The sequence below is a fragment of the Ostrea edulis genome, chromosome 7, assembly GCF_947568905.1.
Source record: "Ostrea edulis chromosome 7, xbOstEdul1.1, whole genome shotgun sequence".
Classification (NCBI taxonomy): domain Eukaryota; kingdom Metazoa; phylum Mollusca; class Bivalvia; order Ostreida; family Ostreidae; genus Ostrea; species Ostrea edulis.
The window spans coordinates 87,573,473-87,591,098 of record NC_079170.1 but is presented as its reverse complement, the minus strand read 5'-3'; the positions used below and the strand labels follow the sequence as shown (position 1 = coordinate 87,591,098).

The 17,626-nt window shown below is 34.7% G+C and overlaps 2 protein-coding genes across 2 annotated transcripts; one reads left to right on the top strand and one right to left on the bottom strand.

Annotated features, from left to right (window-relative positions):
• Positions 1-3,929: 3,929 nt before the first annotated feature.
• Positions 3,930-7,033, bottom strand: LOC125654505 (neuronal acetylcholine receptor subunit beta-2-like). The gene has a single exon (XM_048884467.2). The coding sequence runs from the start codon at positions 6,889-6,891 to the stop codon at positions 5,662-5,664; it is 1,230 nt and encodes a 409-aa protein (XP_048740424.2). The 5' UTR covers positions 6,892-7,033; the 3' UTR covers positions 3,930-5,661.
• Positions 7,034-15,518: 8,485 nt separating this feature from the next.
• On the top strand, positions 15,519-16,745 carry LOC125654445 (neuronal acetylcholine receptor subunit beta-2-like). The gene has a single exon (XM_048884401.1). It carries the CDS (start codon positions 15,519-15,521, stop codon positions 16,743-16,745), a length of 1,227 nt encoding a protein of 408 aa, XP_048740358.1.
• The last annotated feature ends 881 nt before the right edge of the window (positions 16,746-17,626 follow it).

Below are 17,626 nucleotides of genomic sequence, written 5' to 3'. Positions count from 1 at the left end.
GTAACCGTAAATTTGACATCAATTTTAAGCTGTGAATGGATCTAAATGTATCATAACATTAGGGGTCAGTACAATGCTATATTGTTCTATCATCTTTTCTTAAAACTCAAAAAGAATTTGCTGAATAGGGATTATGAAATAAATTTTCAAAATAATCACCTAAAATTTTCACAATCTTATTCTGCAACTTCTATACCTTTTTCCATTCTTTTCTACATTAGATATATAATATCTTAAATCCAATGGTTGAAATAATGTTATGGGGTAGTGAGGGTCAAAACCAACACACCCATCCATTCTCAGCTAGATAGAAAATATATCTAATGATCATTCGTTCAACATATTACTTTGTTAAACACAACTGATTATATGCACTCTGAAGTTGATATTAAAAAGATGCTGGAGTTCCTTAATAGCAATTTCTACGTAGTGTCTGGCGATCCGGTCTTCCAACCATCTGTCAGAATCTCCTTGGGGCACGAATTGTGCTCCTTTATTAGCTGACCATTTACGAGATAAAATTCATTGAAAAGCTTCTTGATGCGAAGAAAAAAATCTCTTCCTCTAGCCTTCAACTCGACATTTGGTCATATATTAGTTTTATTTATGAACATTAATCACTTTCATTCAAATGGTGATTTCATATATCTCAGTGAACTCGAAATAAAAGACAAAACAAACCCTGTCTCATCTGCTTCGTACTCAGATATTCTATTGAACATCAATGTTAACGGCAAACTAACAAATCAACTGTATGACAAACGGGATGATTTCAACTTCTCCATCGTCAACTTCCCACATTTATGTAGCAATATTTCATTATCACCTGCATATGGTGTTTATATATCTCAACTGATTCGATATGCGAGAGCTTGTTCTGGGTATAGTCAGTTTTTAAATCGAGGTAAGCTACTGACAAACAAGTTGATGGTACAGGGATTTCAACAGTCTCGATTGAAGTCAGCATTTCGCAAATTCTATGGTCGTTATAACAATCTGGTTCGTCAATACAACCTCGCATTGGGTCAAATGCTGTCTGACGTGTTTGATACTGATTGTTACGCCGTTCCTGGCACACTGATTTTGACTGCGGATAACTCCGTTTACCTGATCAGGATATGGGGCTCACGGCGGGTGTGACCGGTCAACAGGGGATGCTTACTCCTCCTAGGCACCTGATCCCACCTCTGGTGTGTCCAGGGGTCCGCGTTTGCCCAACTATCTATTTTGTATTGCTTGTAGGAGTTATGAGATTGATCACTGTTCGTTATCTTCACCTTGCATAGATTACACTTTTTAATCAAAAACGATGCTTCAATAATGATACATTGAACGTTAGAAGCGAGATTCGCTTATGACCGACTAGGCGCAGGCGGGATCGGGAAGATCGCAGATCAATTTAGGTACAGATCTACATAGTTTGTAGAATTTCTTTTCGTAAAACAAATTCTTGTATATTGAAAAACTTACAAATTCATTCAACACTATATCAGCAGCCTCTGGTTCGGGTCCTACATCGCTAACATTCTTCCCTCTCGTCTGACACTGTACAGTACACGTACTGTGTCACCATGTGTGTGGTTGTGCCTGCTTGTCTGTAATTTTCTTTGTCTGCCACTCACTTGTGAGAATATCAGATGCAGCCTGATCTATAACTACCGTTTTACTTCTAACAAATGGCCCATATATGTTTCTGGACTGCTTTAGAATAGACTAGATGCGACATCGTACAGTGTGCGTCTTCGAGCTCGAGTTTGTTTACAATCGTAACGTCATCACGATTGTCGTAAATTGAGAAAATAAGAAAAAAATTGTCATGTTTTAATTAATTTTTGTTAGTTTATCAACATTACTTACAAACAAAAACACATTAATGTTCTACTGTGTGCGTACAAAATAAAACACAGGTATTCCCAGATTTACGACTTTAAAAAGTATGGCGACCCACTCGCGGTAAAACTACCACGAGAGTACATCCTTAAGTGCTTTCTACAATTTTTGTATTTGATCTTGTATCAATGTTGTAGATCCGACACATATCAGTAAAATCAGTATATAAAGCATATCGAACATCATTCGGTTTGACTGCGGATCACTCCGTTTACCTGATCAGGATATGGGGCTCACGGCGGGTGTGACCGGTCAACAGGAGATGATTACTCCTCCTGGGCACCTGATCCCACCTCTAGTGTGTCCAGGGGTCCGTGTTTGCCCAACTATCTATTTTGTATTGCTTGTGGGAGTTATGAGATTGATCACTGTTCGTTATCTTCACTTTGCACACAGTAGTTGTAAATAAAATCATTATAATGACCATATAATTCGTGAAGTGTTATTAGACTTTAAACGAGACTTTTTAAATACCTGTGACATAAGCTTAATTGTTGGTTATCTACTTTGGTTTAAAACAATAGGTATGTGCACAACACGCTCTCGCGTTTCGTTCTATTGTATCTCTTAATTATCGTAACCAAAATTGATTAAATTCGTTTTAACCAAACATTTCAGTCACTTTATTTTTAAAATTTCGTAAACACCAGATATTACATTGATAACAGTCATTCGAAATATTTTTATCATAATTAGGCATTATCATTTGTAGATTTGTAAACTGAAGTATACAAAATCTTTGAAAGTTTCTTACAGTAAATGTCCGACTCATTCGAATCAGCTGAGAAACATAAATACCATGTGCAGTTGATAATGGAATGATTATGGAATGCTGACCTGTTTATCATAATGTTGAAATGTTTAATCTATGTATTTTTATTTTATGTACGTTACTTCCAGTTTAGAACGTATTTCACCTGACCAAAACGCATAATTTCCTGCATTAGAGATAATTTATATTTAGTATCGAAATGCGTTTAGCTTGTCAACACCTTGAAAATACATATGTCTATTGCAAAATCTTTGAAATAAAACAAAATAATTGTTTTGGCTTGTTTTATGTGTATAAATATTTATTAGAAAATGAATTGTCAATTGATATACCTGAAATTATCCCCTTTTCCCCCCACAATTATTCCCTGCCATACCCTTTGTATGATCCACCATAAAAAGAATTGTGTCATATATTATCTGTTTTGTATGATGTTTTACCTTTCGTTTGGAAAATTTGTCACCCATGTGAACTCGAAATAAAAGACACCACAAAACGGTCCACTTCTGCTTCATACTTATATAATTCATTGAAAGTAGATATTAAAGGCAAACTAACAACTCAACTTTACGTCAAACGGGATGATTTCAGCTTCTTTATCGTTAACTTCGCATATCTATCTAGCAATATTCAATTATCACCTGCATTAGTTTTTTTGATATCTCTCAACTGATTCGATACGCAAAACTTTGTTTTGTGCATGGTAAGTTTTTAAGTCGAGGCAAACTACTGACAAACAAGTTCATGGTGCTGGGGCTCCAACAGTCTCGTTAAAAGTCAGCATTTCGCTAATTCTATGGTTGTTGTAATGATATAGATTGCCAATACAACCTATCATTGGGTTAAATTATGTCTGGCGTGTTTCATACTGATTGTTAGGCCGTTTTATGCACACTGATATTGATTACGGATAACTATGTTTACCTGTTCATGATATAGGGGTCACGACGGGTCTGACCGGTCGACAGGGGATGGTATTCCTCTTAGGCACCTGATCCAACTTCTGGTATATACAGGGATGCGTTTTTGCCCAACTCTCTATTTTGTATTGAATATACAAGTTATGAGATTGATCTCAGTTAGTTATCATCACCTTTTGTTTATAGAAATCACCAGCACTTGAAGAAGTGCTGCACATTTTGGCATATGCATGGCATTCAAGGTCATAACAGTGAGAATTCTATATCATCTTAAACCCTACCGTGATAGGGATCCCCATTTATAAGGTCAAATCCGAGAAACTCGCTTTGCTTCTGATGCCGTTAGCTTTGCTGTATTCTTTATTCTCATAAACAAATAACTACATGGAATAGATAATTCTACAATTCTTGTTTACATTTTTTGTCATGGCATGGCGTGTATATAATACAATATATGTAAACAAAATATACAATGCGTAAATGTCATTTGGGAGGACACACCTTTTGCATTAATAACTCAAATTTCTCAAATACTTTACATTGTATGATTGAAACAATTTTTATAGTTTATAACATTTGCTCTAACCTAAAAAATAAATTCGACAAAAATCATTCCTTTCAGTTTCTAACAGCCTCAAACGCGATGGAATCCGTCTCCAATATTGGAATTGCACAAATTACATAACATATTCTCATAAAGATCCAGTTTCGACTGGTAAATGATACTTTTGTGTTCACAATTTCTCTAAGGTTATTCCATCATTATTATTTAATAAAGTCTAAATAGTCTTTAAATATTTAGCATTCTTTAAACGGATTTTGATTTACTCCATTTGAAGATATTTCAATCTCTGCAACTCAAAATTGATTGGTACCGTATAAGTTTTACATTAAACTGATTAGACAATATTATTCTAAACGTGCATTAAAATTTCGCTAACGCCAGATATGACAAAAACCAGAGTCATTCAAAATGTTTCTAACATAATGAGTACATGGAAAAACAACATCACGATTTGTAGATTTAAGTAAACAGACATTATACAAAATATTTGAATGTGTGTTATTATCGTCTACACCAAAACAGATAATTCAATTATTTACGTAGTAAATACATACATTTGCGAAAGAACATTTACGACAAGAATTAAATACCATAAATTTGATGCGGCATCGAGATCATCGTGGATCCCGGAGACATAACAGTAGTGGAGTAGAGGCCTCGTTATACATTTGTTTGTTTGTTTTACGTGTCTTCGAGAATTTGTTCACTCATAATTAAACGTGACCAGCTGTAGGCGAAGTAAAACAAATTCAGACATATGGTTAGTGCTCAAGCTTAAGCAATGAGAGCTCTTTAACGTGTCATTGCTTAAGGTCATAACCAAAAGACACATGACTTTCACTTGTAAATGGTGAACGTTTGGCGAAAGAACAATCACTACCTACGTTTCCCTCCTAGGTTTGACACGGCTATGAGATTCTAGATATTGCATTTTGACAACAGAAATGAACCAATGTACAGTATGTCAAAGATGTTTGCTCCAAAAAATTGATTTTAGTAATTTTGTAAACCAACTTCATCATGTTCTTAAAAAGAGTTACACGTAGTAAAATTATTATTGATTTTCTTTTTCACTTTTGTGATAAAGGGTTTGGATTTATAATGCATGTATCATATATCTTAGGATTGACATCCTTTTTTTTTTTTTACAAAATTATACATTTGCTTCTCGACATTTGTATATTTTATGGGACCAAATCAAGTCTTAGTAATGCCTATATAGTTTAGATCCCGTATATATTTTACACAAGTACCTAAGGCCCGCATACGTCAAATCACGAAAATATGAATTCGCAAGTATACTATTTATCAAGTTATGCATTTATGTATATGTATATATATCAACATTACAAAAATAGAGGCGAGTGATTTAAAATCCATTGCTTGTTGCTTGCTAAATTACGCGAAAATAAGTCTCTGTGGTATGTCGAAGTATGTACATCGATTCATTTTCTTCACAGTTACACTATATACATGCCTGGAAGATTTGTGACGGTTGCTTTATAGATAACTTACTAAATCCCAGTAGTCATTAAAACAAGCACACAAATTGTGCTAATGATGTAAACCATGGAATAGATAAAAAACATCAGAAAATCTATCGCAGAGGAGACGTCATTCCAAGACACTTTCCCATTGTCCTCATCCGGTGTCAGATTCTTTTCTTTTATATCATCAAGTGGGGTCACAGTTTCTGTCTTCATATTATTACTCTTCCTCAATCTACAACGTGACAATTTTACGATTGATTGAAAAAACCCATTGACTTTGTTATCTTCATCTTTGTGACGTAAGCGAAGCTGTAGTGAGGACACTATCAGAGCTAATCCCCCCATGATGATCTGAATCTGTAGGTAAGAAGTGAGGTACGGAGTGGTGTCCGAATTTGCAGGAAGTGCCGAACTAATGATCGTCAGAAATACCATGAATCCAAGCGCTACTGTAATAGAGTACGACATCTTCTCTCCAGCATCGGCAGGAATGACGAACACAAGTATATTCAGAATTCCGAGAAAAACAATTGGCAGAACTATATTTCCGACAAAATGTGAAGGCTTTCGTTTTAAATTGAGACTGTATGTGATGACAGCGTTACTTCCGGAATTATCTATATTTTGATTGCTCGACACAATATCCCACAAACTATTCTTTTGGTATTGACCCTGTTTCACTGAATCACTTGTAGAAGATATATTAACGTGAGCCGTATAATGTGACCAGAGAGTGAAAACAATGTCGCAAGTTTGGGTATCGAATGGAAAATACGTCACGTCAATAGAACACTGAGATTCAAACACCTGGTACGGTCTCCAGATTACATCTCCAGTGTATGTTAGCAGGATGTTATAAAATGAGCCACCTAGTTCCTTGAATTCTGTGAATCCATTTTTTAGAACCAAATCCGGTTTCCATATGGAAGTTTGGGGTAACATCATCCTGTACGCACGAAATTCTGACTGATTCCACGTCAGGAATTCGTCCCGCCATTCCAATGTGAGAAACGCCGTACTTACTAATTTCTCTTCCAGTTCATCTAGCTTGTTAATACCCATCAAATTGAAGGACACTTTCAGCTCTGTTGCCGATAATTGGTCTATCGATGGACGAAGTGTGTTGTCATATGCATTGGTTTCAAATAAGTATTTCGTCAAGTTTTTTACCACATCCGCTGAATATCCGTGTACATGACTTGATAAACCAAACATGAAAATTGTACGGAGCAGCATTAATGCACACAGTTCCATTGTCACCTAAAATCCTTTATAAACTACCCGGTCTTGTTTCAAACAAAAATTTGCTAAACGTACTCTATTTGCGTAAAAACTGACGAATGCAGTTACAATAATATTTCGTTGACCAGCATAACCACACGGACGTTTGAGACTATTATGCAATGTATAAAACTTGTTTTATTTAAAGTAGAACTTACAGGTCATGAATTTAACCTTGTTAGCAGCGTCACAATAAATTGTTTTAGTACATGCAGGTTGTATGAAAGTATTGAATTTCTTTTAAGTACCTTTAAATCTTGTTTTGTGACCAGTTAGTGTGTCGAGAATCGGACGATGTTGTGAGAGACAATCTATCTTGTTTTATTTACATGAGATTTAAAGAAGGAGCCATTACAATAATAGTTCGAATGTGATAATTTAAAGATGAACTTATAGCTGATAAAGAAATAATATTTCGTTAGGGAATTTTGATTGTATCAAATGACCGGAGAATTAAGTCGATAGTCCGAGGTAATGATGAGAACCTTTAGTAACAAAACTATTGATTGAAGTGTAACGAAAGAATTGAAAACGTCTTTTAATAATTCTACTCAAGCGATGAATAGGTAAATTGATTTATTGTTACAAGGTTTTATTAAGATTTAAAACGCGAACAATCGCACGGGCCGACATTAAGACAGATTTATGTTATTCATACGGAGTCATTTAATACATACTCTCCTTGACAATTACACCTTTATACAGGTAGTAGATACCAGAGTTGATGCATGAAAAAGAATTGACAAACAAATGGACCTAATAAATATGATATATCAACGACAAATATAATGATGACGAACACCAATAAAATCACATGGTCTGTTTCAGTCTGATTCATATGATACTGTTTTGCATATAAACGATATAGTATTGAAAGAGTTCTGATTTCACTGTCACATGATGTAGATGTCCGTAAACGAAAGGAATAACGAGTTTAAGAGGAATATTACAATCAGTCACATCAAAACAAATCAAGTGCGTACCGTCTATCCTTCTGTGTCTAATAAACCAGAATTGATCAAAGAATTCGATAGTTTGTATCAATATTGTCTTTGTAAGGCTCATTATCACAGCTGTATTTTAAACGAATTTGGCATTAATTACACATTTCGTAATTCAACTTTTACTCTGATTTCCATTTCAAAAGATGTTATTATTCAAAATCTTGTTTCGGTTTTGAACACATTTAGTATCCCAGGCAATGGGACTAATGAATACGTGTTACCGTACTAAAAGTGAATTCCTAATCCTCACAAACATTTTTACCGACAAAGGTACATTGCTGGATCAAGTAACTGTTCTTTTAAGCCTCTAACTTTGCTCCTCACGAAAATATTAACAACTGTGAAGGAGAAACATTAAATGCATTGTTTCTCTACATATGGAAGAAGAGGTGTAAATCAAATGTGGATTCTAATACCTCGTTCACACGGATGCGCATTAAATTTCACTTCGTATTAAATTTGTTGCGAAGTAAAATAATGCGCATTAAATTAATTCGAATTAAATAGCGTTCACACGGCGGTAATATTTAATGCGAAGTAAAATAATGCGCATTAAATTAATTCGAATTAAATAGCGTTCACACGGCGGTAATATTTAATGCGAAGTAAACTAATGCGCATTAAATTCGCATGCATCAAATTCACAGGCCTAAGGGGTGTGGGATATGAATTAATGGATAGACTATATCATTGAAAATTATTTTTATAGATATTTGAATATTGGGTAGATACATAATTCATTGTTCAAAACACTAGGCCTTTATATAGTGTACATGTTTATAATGTACATGTAACTGATCTACACACAAGGAGTTTTGTCGTGCATTATATGTTCCCAAGAAATTACTGATTACATCTGACGACCAGCATTCATTCTAGACAATATATTGTTTTGAGATCAGTTTACAAACCATCGGAACGTCTCTTTCACTATTTCATTGACTATTGTTGTGACGTAATTTTTAAATACTAATACGTATGATAAGTCTACTATGACGTCATATGGTATAAAAAGCATTTAACAATGAGCGGTATTTTCGTCGATTACGCATGTGCAACGCTTCCTTAGCGGCGGGTTAATTTTGGAATCAAAACATGAAATCACGTTGTTTAGTCAGGCAATATATTTTGAATTCAAGTTTATGTTTTTGATAAGTTTCAGTACAATAAGTTCAAATAATGAAAAATTTGGATTTTTCTAAAAATAGACGAAGAAAGCGTTTAGAATGATATACATTATTTTGTCAATTCCAAGTCCAATTCTTTTCTGAATCGTTTCCAAAATATCGACTAGTTATTTTTGTTGTCGAGAATGCGTGAATAGCCCTAATGCTAATATATATATGGAAAGCCAGAAAGGTAAAAAGATATTTTCATCAAAATTTTAATTTGAATTAGCTTTATTTCTACTGCAACGTCATACAAGATAAATCATTTAGGAACAATTTAGATTTTTTCAAACATGTTTATCATTCTTTTATTCAATTTAAGCAATATTCAGTGTCTGAATGTAAACAAATGTAGGAAAACAATATTTTGGTGCCTAAAAAATCATCCATATATATTATTATTCGCTCATAGCATAAAAATTAAGCAAGGCATCACTCATACATGTTAAATTTTCCATGCACTGCGTATATTTTTCTTTACAACGGGTCAGATGTAAGAATAAAATCAAATGTCTTGTAAGATTTTAACAAATATTGAATTATGTCACTTTTTGAGCTCTATAGATCGATTGGAGACGTAGCACGATACAGTGAAACTCGTCAATTTCAACAAACACGAAGGGAACAGAAGTTGCACACCGTATTTTTCACGACTTAAAAGACAAAATCTTAATTGTTTCTACTGTGTCAGTTGAGGAAAAGACACAATTCTTAACATTACAAATTTTTTTAAATGTTTTCCTAGAAAATATTTAACTAGCACGATACAGTGAGACACCGGGCTATATTTGTTTTTAAAAATGTAAAAAAAAAATCATATTATCACTATTGTAAAACGTTTTTTTTTTGTCTTATCTAAGAGCAATTCCTTCCATGCAAGGTGAAGATAACGAACAGTGATCAATCTCATAACTCCTACAAGCAATACAAAATAGATAGTTGGGCAAACACGGACCCCTGGACACACCAGAGGTGGGATCAGGTGCCTAGGAGGAGTAAGCATCCCCTGTTGACAGGTCACACCCGCCGTCTCATTATGTCTATGTAAAGCACAGATTTACGTCTGACATTATCTGATGACATGGTGTTTGTTCATGTTTTAGTGATTATTATCATTTTGATTAGTTTTTCGAAGAAATCTTACATTAATATATATATAGCTGACCACGGGTATGATGCATGTGACCCAAATTTGCCTTTACGCATGCGTGTACATTTAATGCGAATTAAATGTACACGGAGCTAATGCGAAGTAAATTTAATTCGCAATTAAACTAATGTGCATTAAAATCTCCGTGTGAACGCGGTTCAGATTTAATTCGCATTAACTTACGTTTAATGCGAATCAAATTCTTCGTGTGAACGAGGCATAAGAATTGTTACTAGATTTGATTTCGCAACACCTTTGTCAAATCAACATGAAACAATGTGTATATGACTTTTTAACACTTTACACGATCATTCCTCACGATAAATTAACGACTAGACTTTTTGACATCCTCGACAGTTGCTTCATCAACAACAATGGCGAACGTAAATATTCGTATCTTGGGACCAGTCATTCAAAAATTACTTTGTTAAACACCATTTTGATTCTACGCACGAGTACTTTGAAGTTGATATTAATAAGATGATGGAGTTCTTTACCCACAATATATGTGCAGTGTTTGGTGATCAGGAGTAATCCGTAGTCAAGATCAGTGTGCCAAGAGCGGTCTAGCAATCAGTATGAAACACGTCAGACAGAATTTGACCCAATGTTAGATTATATTGGCAAACGAGGGCATTATAACGACCATAGAAATGCTGACTTTAAACGAGACGTCTGAAACCCCTGTAGTATTAACTTGTTTGCCAGTAATCTGTCTCGATTTCAAATCTGATCAGACGCAGAACAACCTCTGTTAAGAGATATAAATATCATATGCAGGTGATAGTGGAATGTTGCTACATTGATATGGAGAGGTGATGATAGAGAAACTGAAATAATCACGTTTGTCATTAAGTTGAGTTGTTAATTTGCCGTTAATTTTCATTTTCAATAAAATATCTCAAAGTGTAACGTTAAAGCGTTAATGTTGACTGTTTTGCATGCAATCATTCTATTATGGTATGAGACGGTTATCGGTGAATTTAGTATAGTGATGTTTTGTAATACCAGAGCGTTATTACTGAGTTTGGTACTGTGAATACAGTGTGATGTTAGCACTTTTGTTGATATTGATATCGCGATATGAGAATGCTTTTAGCTTGTTGATAAGGTGCTTGAAATACCAGAGCGTTATTACTGAGTTTGGTACTGTGAATACAGTGTGATGTTAGCACTTTTGTTGATGTTGATATCGCGATATGAGAGAGCTTTTAGCTTGTTGATAAGGTGCTTGTAATACCAGAGCGTTATTGCTGAGTTTGGTACTGTGAATACAGTGTGATGTTAGTACTTTTGTTGATGTTGATATCGCGATATGAGAATGTTTTTAGCTTGTTGATAAGGTGCTTGAAATACCAGAGCGTTATTACTGAGTTTGGTACTGTGAATACAGTGTGATGTTAGCACTTTTGTTGATATTGATATCGCGATATGAGAGAGCTTTTAGCTTGTTGATAAGGTGCTTGCGTTGTGATATCAGGCAGTTATAGCTGATTTTCGTATAATGATTACATCGTGATATTAGAGTGTTACTACTGATTTTGATATGAAAATGTAAAACTTATACGGTACCAATTCTGATGCACCAGATGTGCATTTCGACAAATAATGTGTCTTCAGTGATGCTCAAGCCGAAAGGTTGGAAATCCGAAATAACAATAAACTTGTAAGAACTAAAATGAAAACCCCAATGCCAAAGACTGGAGTCAAATTTATCTAAGGATCAGAGCTAGTCATGAGGGAGATAATCCTCAATTTTGAAACGAATTTCTAGATTTTATAACAGCAATTAAATATACATCCGTGTTTTCAAGCTAATAACGAAGTACTTAGCTACTGGGCTGTAGTGACCCTCGGGGACTAACAGTCCACCAGCAGAGGCCTCGACCCAGGGGTCGTAATGTAAAACTTATACGGTACCAATTTTGAGGCACCAAATTCGCATTTTGACAAATAATGTCTCTTCAGTGATGCTCAAGCCGAAATTTGGGAAATCCATTGTGATTTTTAATGAATTATTCTTGATTTTGATATTATGAGTTCATTGTAGTATCAAAATGTTCAACTTCCACAGATATAAAAAAAAATTGTGATATCAAGGAGTAATTGCTGACTTTAATATCATGATTTGATTGCACTTGATGTCGAGGTGTTGTGCTTGTTATAGTTGTTAAGTGGTGTTCTTCGAATGATTCTGTTTATATTGACGATGTACTTGGTAAACTGTCAGAAGATTACATTTTTCTTTGAGTGATATTAGACATGTGGGTTTGATGATTACGTTGGTATTGTGATGTAATACTGCATCCCAAGAGCTACCTTTAATTAGAAGAATATTTTAGCGTGGATCGCCAATTAAGAAATTAGACGTCAGGTTCTATAATTAATATTGATTATATTAATGCTAATGCAACAGAGAAATAGACAAGCTCACAATTTTACTGGATAATAAAATTTTATTTGCTAGGATTACTTTGTGGATATGGGTTGAATGATTTTCGGTATTCCTTTAATTTTCCTGTATTGATAAAGGTTAAATCAATACATTCGTTGCTTTGTTGTGGTCTTATCGATCCCAGTGTAAATACAACACATTAATACTAAACATGTAGCTGTACATCTCTCTTCCTTTCACATACACACATTAGGAATCACAGTTCAAAACTGGGGTGGCATACATTAAACACATTGCACTATTTGGGGTTGGGGAAAATTAGAAATGGAAATTTGATCACCATATTTGCAAATACTTTTCTTATAAGTTATTCATACCCTCAACTGATCTCAGATAACGCATCTGTGTAAAATATCTAAATAGGTGTTCTTATTTATTGTCATATTTCGGAATTTGCAGAAGCCAGAGTGATCGTTCATTCCGATCAACGGGGCATGCTTACTGCTACTAGGCACCTGATCCCACCTTTGGCATCACCAGAGGTCTGTGTTTCTCAACCCCGAATTTTGTATTATAGGAATTATGAGATTGATCACTGTTCGTTATCTTCACCTTCCATTGATCAATGTTTGTTTTCTTCACTTTTTCATATGGTTCATTCTGGAGAAAATAAGATTAGCATTTCCGTCAGAATCCTACACTGGTTTAAAATATTTTGGAAATTACAAATTAAATGACTAAAACTTTTTTCACTTTGTCCATTACATCTAATAGAAAGTTCTGTTTATCACGTATGTTTGGTCATATGCTTTATATTTCTAAGTGGTTTAGGGTGATCCAATTGTACTGAATTTTCTGTAGAATTGAGTCTGGTTTTGCAAATACGACTTTCATCTAAATCTTCTTTACTTTCAGCAAACATTAGTTTCGAATTGATCAAATTGAAAGTCTCCATTTAAATCCATTCCAAAATGGACAAAAGTATTATCTTTCTTCCACATATTTGTTATGTAAGGTTTTCATGAGAATCCAAATAATGATGAAGGTTCACACACAGCCGATTCTTATCGCACGGAATAGCATTACCAGACATTTCTTGATTTGATTGTGATTTCACTATTTGAGGTTTTCTTGCTTTTTTCAACTTTTGACTCTGGGACTAAGACTTCAATATACTGCTATATCTCATGACGGTGATTCTGGTGCAAAATCTCACTCGTTACCTCAGAAATCTTACATGTTATCTTTATTTCAGTAATGATATTAATGCATTCCATATTGTCGTAGGTTTCTCCAAATTTATACTGTGGTACTTAAGATTTATATATTATATCTTGAATTACTAGTAATTCAGAATGTTTTATTGCCATTTTAATGTGATTTTAAATGATTTTGTTTGTCTATTTGATGGGTTTTTTTCTGCCACACTCAACAATTTTTCAGTTATATATGGCGCCCAGTTTTTATTGGTGGAAGAGAGAACCCAGATACAATGTACCTGGGAAGAGACCACCGACCTTCCGAAAGTAAACTGGGAAACTTTCTCACTTACCAGCGCGAGCGGGATTCGAACCCTCGCTGACAGAGGTGAGAGGCCATGTGATTTTGAGCGCAATGCTCTAACCACTTGGCCACGGAGGCCCCTTTTTTAAATGATACAGAATTACAAATTATAAGTTGAATATAAAAAAGACTATGTTGAATTTTCTTCATTGATACTTTACTCAAGGTATTTATGTTTGTTTTCTCCCAAACAGAAATTAAGAGACAGTGTATACGGACCTTCAATAACTTTATTAATGAATTGTTTTTACCGCAAACCTTTGTCGCTTTTTAAAAGCATCATGCGAAGATGTTCTTTTTCGTTTAGAATCATTTCTTTTTCATCTGGAATAATTTAAGGAATATCAAGTACGGCATCATCTTTTAATTGTGATCACATATTAGGATATGGAAATCCGGAATACTGATTTTTAGTAGAGCGTATACTACCAATTCTGCTGTTTTGTATAATTATTGAATCCTTTCTCTGACAGTAATCGCTAACCGTTTTTGGAGAACTGACTCATTTGGAAATTTGAAAAAAGACTATGTAAAACTAAGACAGTTATACATTGAAGATTACAGTTTATCTACAACACTATGTGTCTAGAAATTGAAAATCGGAGATACATTCTATCACTGTTCTGAGAATATTTTCATGATGTGGTCCGTATTTGGAAGATTAATGGACGCGAAATTTCTTTGATTTCTGTAATAATCGTAAAAACACTCCGTATATATCCGGTAACTAGTAGACGCCAAACAAAAATCCTTAATATGATCGGAGTTTACAAGATTTAATTTTTATTCGTCTTGATAACAAAATTTCAATTAAAATATTTTTGAAGGTAGCCGACTTACTGTATCAAAAACAATGTCATTCATTGCAAAATACACTCTGTTTTGTCCCTAAATATCGATGAAATTCATAACCTAGTATTGTTATACATAACGTCAAGGGATTGGGTAGAAATAAAAATTCTTTTCGCCAAATAGCTTTTTTTCACCATTTTCCCAATGTAATTTGAATGAATATGAAACCAGGTGATGTTTTATGTGTAGCAACATTATGTGTCTGAATGTCTCAGCGTGGTCCATCATAGATGTGTTCCAACTTATAGTGGACGGACTTTGCTACCACTTAAAATGTTTGCTATGCGATTATTCAAATAAGAGTTTAAATAATGCATGATAAAGCAAAACTGTGATTGGTGATTTGAGTGTGGTTGGGATAAATATCATTGATTTTCTCATCTCTAAACCTTAACATCACAGCGTATTTGTACATTGCTGAGCTACATGTCTATCGAATCTAAATAAATCTTCAGAACTTCTTTAAAATGCATTCGTATGCGACAATAATTTTCAATATATTTTTGATTGTCGGTTTATCAAAACCTGTGCTTGGATATTCGGCGGAAGTGGTCAAAAACTTGACAAAATACATGTTTGAAACCAACGCATACGATAAAACGCTTCGTCCATCAACAGATCAATCAACGGCAACAGAACTATCTGTGAGTTTCCACTTGAAGGGGATAAAAAGGCTGGATGAACTGGAGGAAAAAATGGTCACTACGGCATATCTCACTCTGGAATGGCGGGACGAATTCCTGACGTGGGAGCCGACAGTATTTCCTGTATACAGATTACCACTTCCTCAAAACACGGTGTGGAAACCGGATTTGGTTCTGAAAAACGGATTCACGGAATTCAAGGAACTAGGAGGTTCCTTTTATTACGTCATGGTCTCATTTGATGGAACAGTAACCTGGAAGCCTTACCAGGTGTTTGAATCTCAGTGTTCTATAGACGTTACTTATTTTCCATTCGATACCCAAACCTGCGACATTGTTTTTACATTGTGGTCACATTTTCAGAACCAAGTGGAAATAAGACCTCTTAATGATGACATTGAATTGGTTCAGTATCAAGGCAACAGCATTTGGGAAATCACATCTACTAGCCAAATTGTAGATAATTCTAGAAGTAATGCTGACATCACTTTCAATCTCCGTTTGAAACGGAAGCCATCACATTTCGTCGGAAATATTGTTCTACCCATTTTATTTCTTGGAATCCTAAATATACTTGTGTTCGTCATCCCTGCCGATGCTGGAGAGAAGATGTCGTACTCTATTACAGTAGCGCTTGGATTCATGGTATTTCTGACGATCATTAGTTCGGAACTGCCTGCAAACTCGGACACCACTCCATACCTCACGTCTTACCTACAGATTCAGATCATCATGGGAGGAATAGCTCTGATAGTTTCCTCACTGCAGCTTCGCTTACGAAATAACGATGAAGGTCAAAAGGTCAATGCATTTTTTCAATTGATTGTAAAATTTTCGCGTTGTCAAGTCAGGAAACGTAAGAATATGAATGTAGACACTGTCGTTCCCCTTGATGATGTAAAAGAGAATAAACTGGTCCATGATGACGGGGAGGACCAGGTTACTTGGAATGACGTCTCCTCTGCGATAGATTTTCTTATGTTTGGTGTCTATTGTTTGGCTTACTTCATTACTTCAGCTTCTGTGGTAGCCATAATGAATGGCGGGTAGTGATATACTAGTTCGTGTATACAGCTATGCTACATATTAAGCATATAAAAAGAACCACGTTCCATGTACTCTTTTTATCATATTGAATGGATTATTTGGACATATGTGATCAATGTATAAAGAGTCAAAAATGCCAAGGGTATGTCCATATACAAAACCAGATTATACAGAATAAATTGCATAGTCTAGTTTGTATCTGATAAGAGACTAGAATACAAAGCAAATTAAAATATCAGCACTTGATGCAAAGCACGGAATGAGACGGAATGAAATTAAACACATCATATTTCCAGAAATACTATTTATCTTCCATATAAATTGAGTGGTCGATTTACCATGAAAACATCCATTAGGCAGTCCACTAGAGCGTGGACATTAAATGTACGGAACTTTCTGTCCACTCTTAATCACGTACATTTTGGTAAGACATTGATTGTTTAACATTTCTGCGAAATGGAACATCAACTATTACAATAAGTTTTCTCTCTGTCAAACTAGACGTAGAATCTACTTATAAGCAAATTACTGTGGTAAAATTTCAACACATTCTCTGTGTAATATTTGAACATTAACACATATAAATATTCGAAATACTGGTGTATCAAGTATTTGAAAATTTTATCCCATTTTGTTTTGAAATGCATTTATTTCTTAATGGGGGATTGCTTGATCCGCCGTTCAAAGGAAAAATAACACACACTGACTTGTGGATCGCGAGTAGTCACATGCTTGTATTTCACGGTATCGTATTTAATTGGGGACATTGCTGCATTCAGTGATAAGTTGTGATGTAGTTTAAAGCTTTCATAAAATTAGAAACCGCAAATTATGGTATTTTCTGGTATTTGAAGACTTCGTTTGTGTGATCTCAAAAAGTAAAC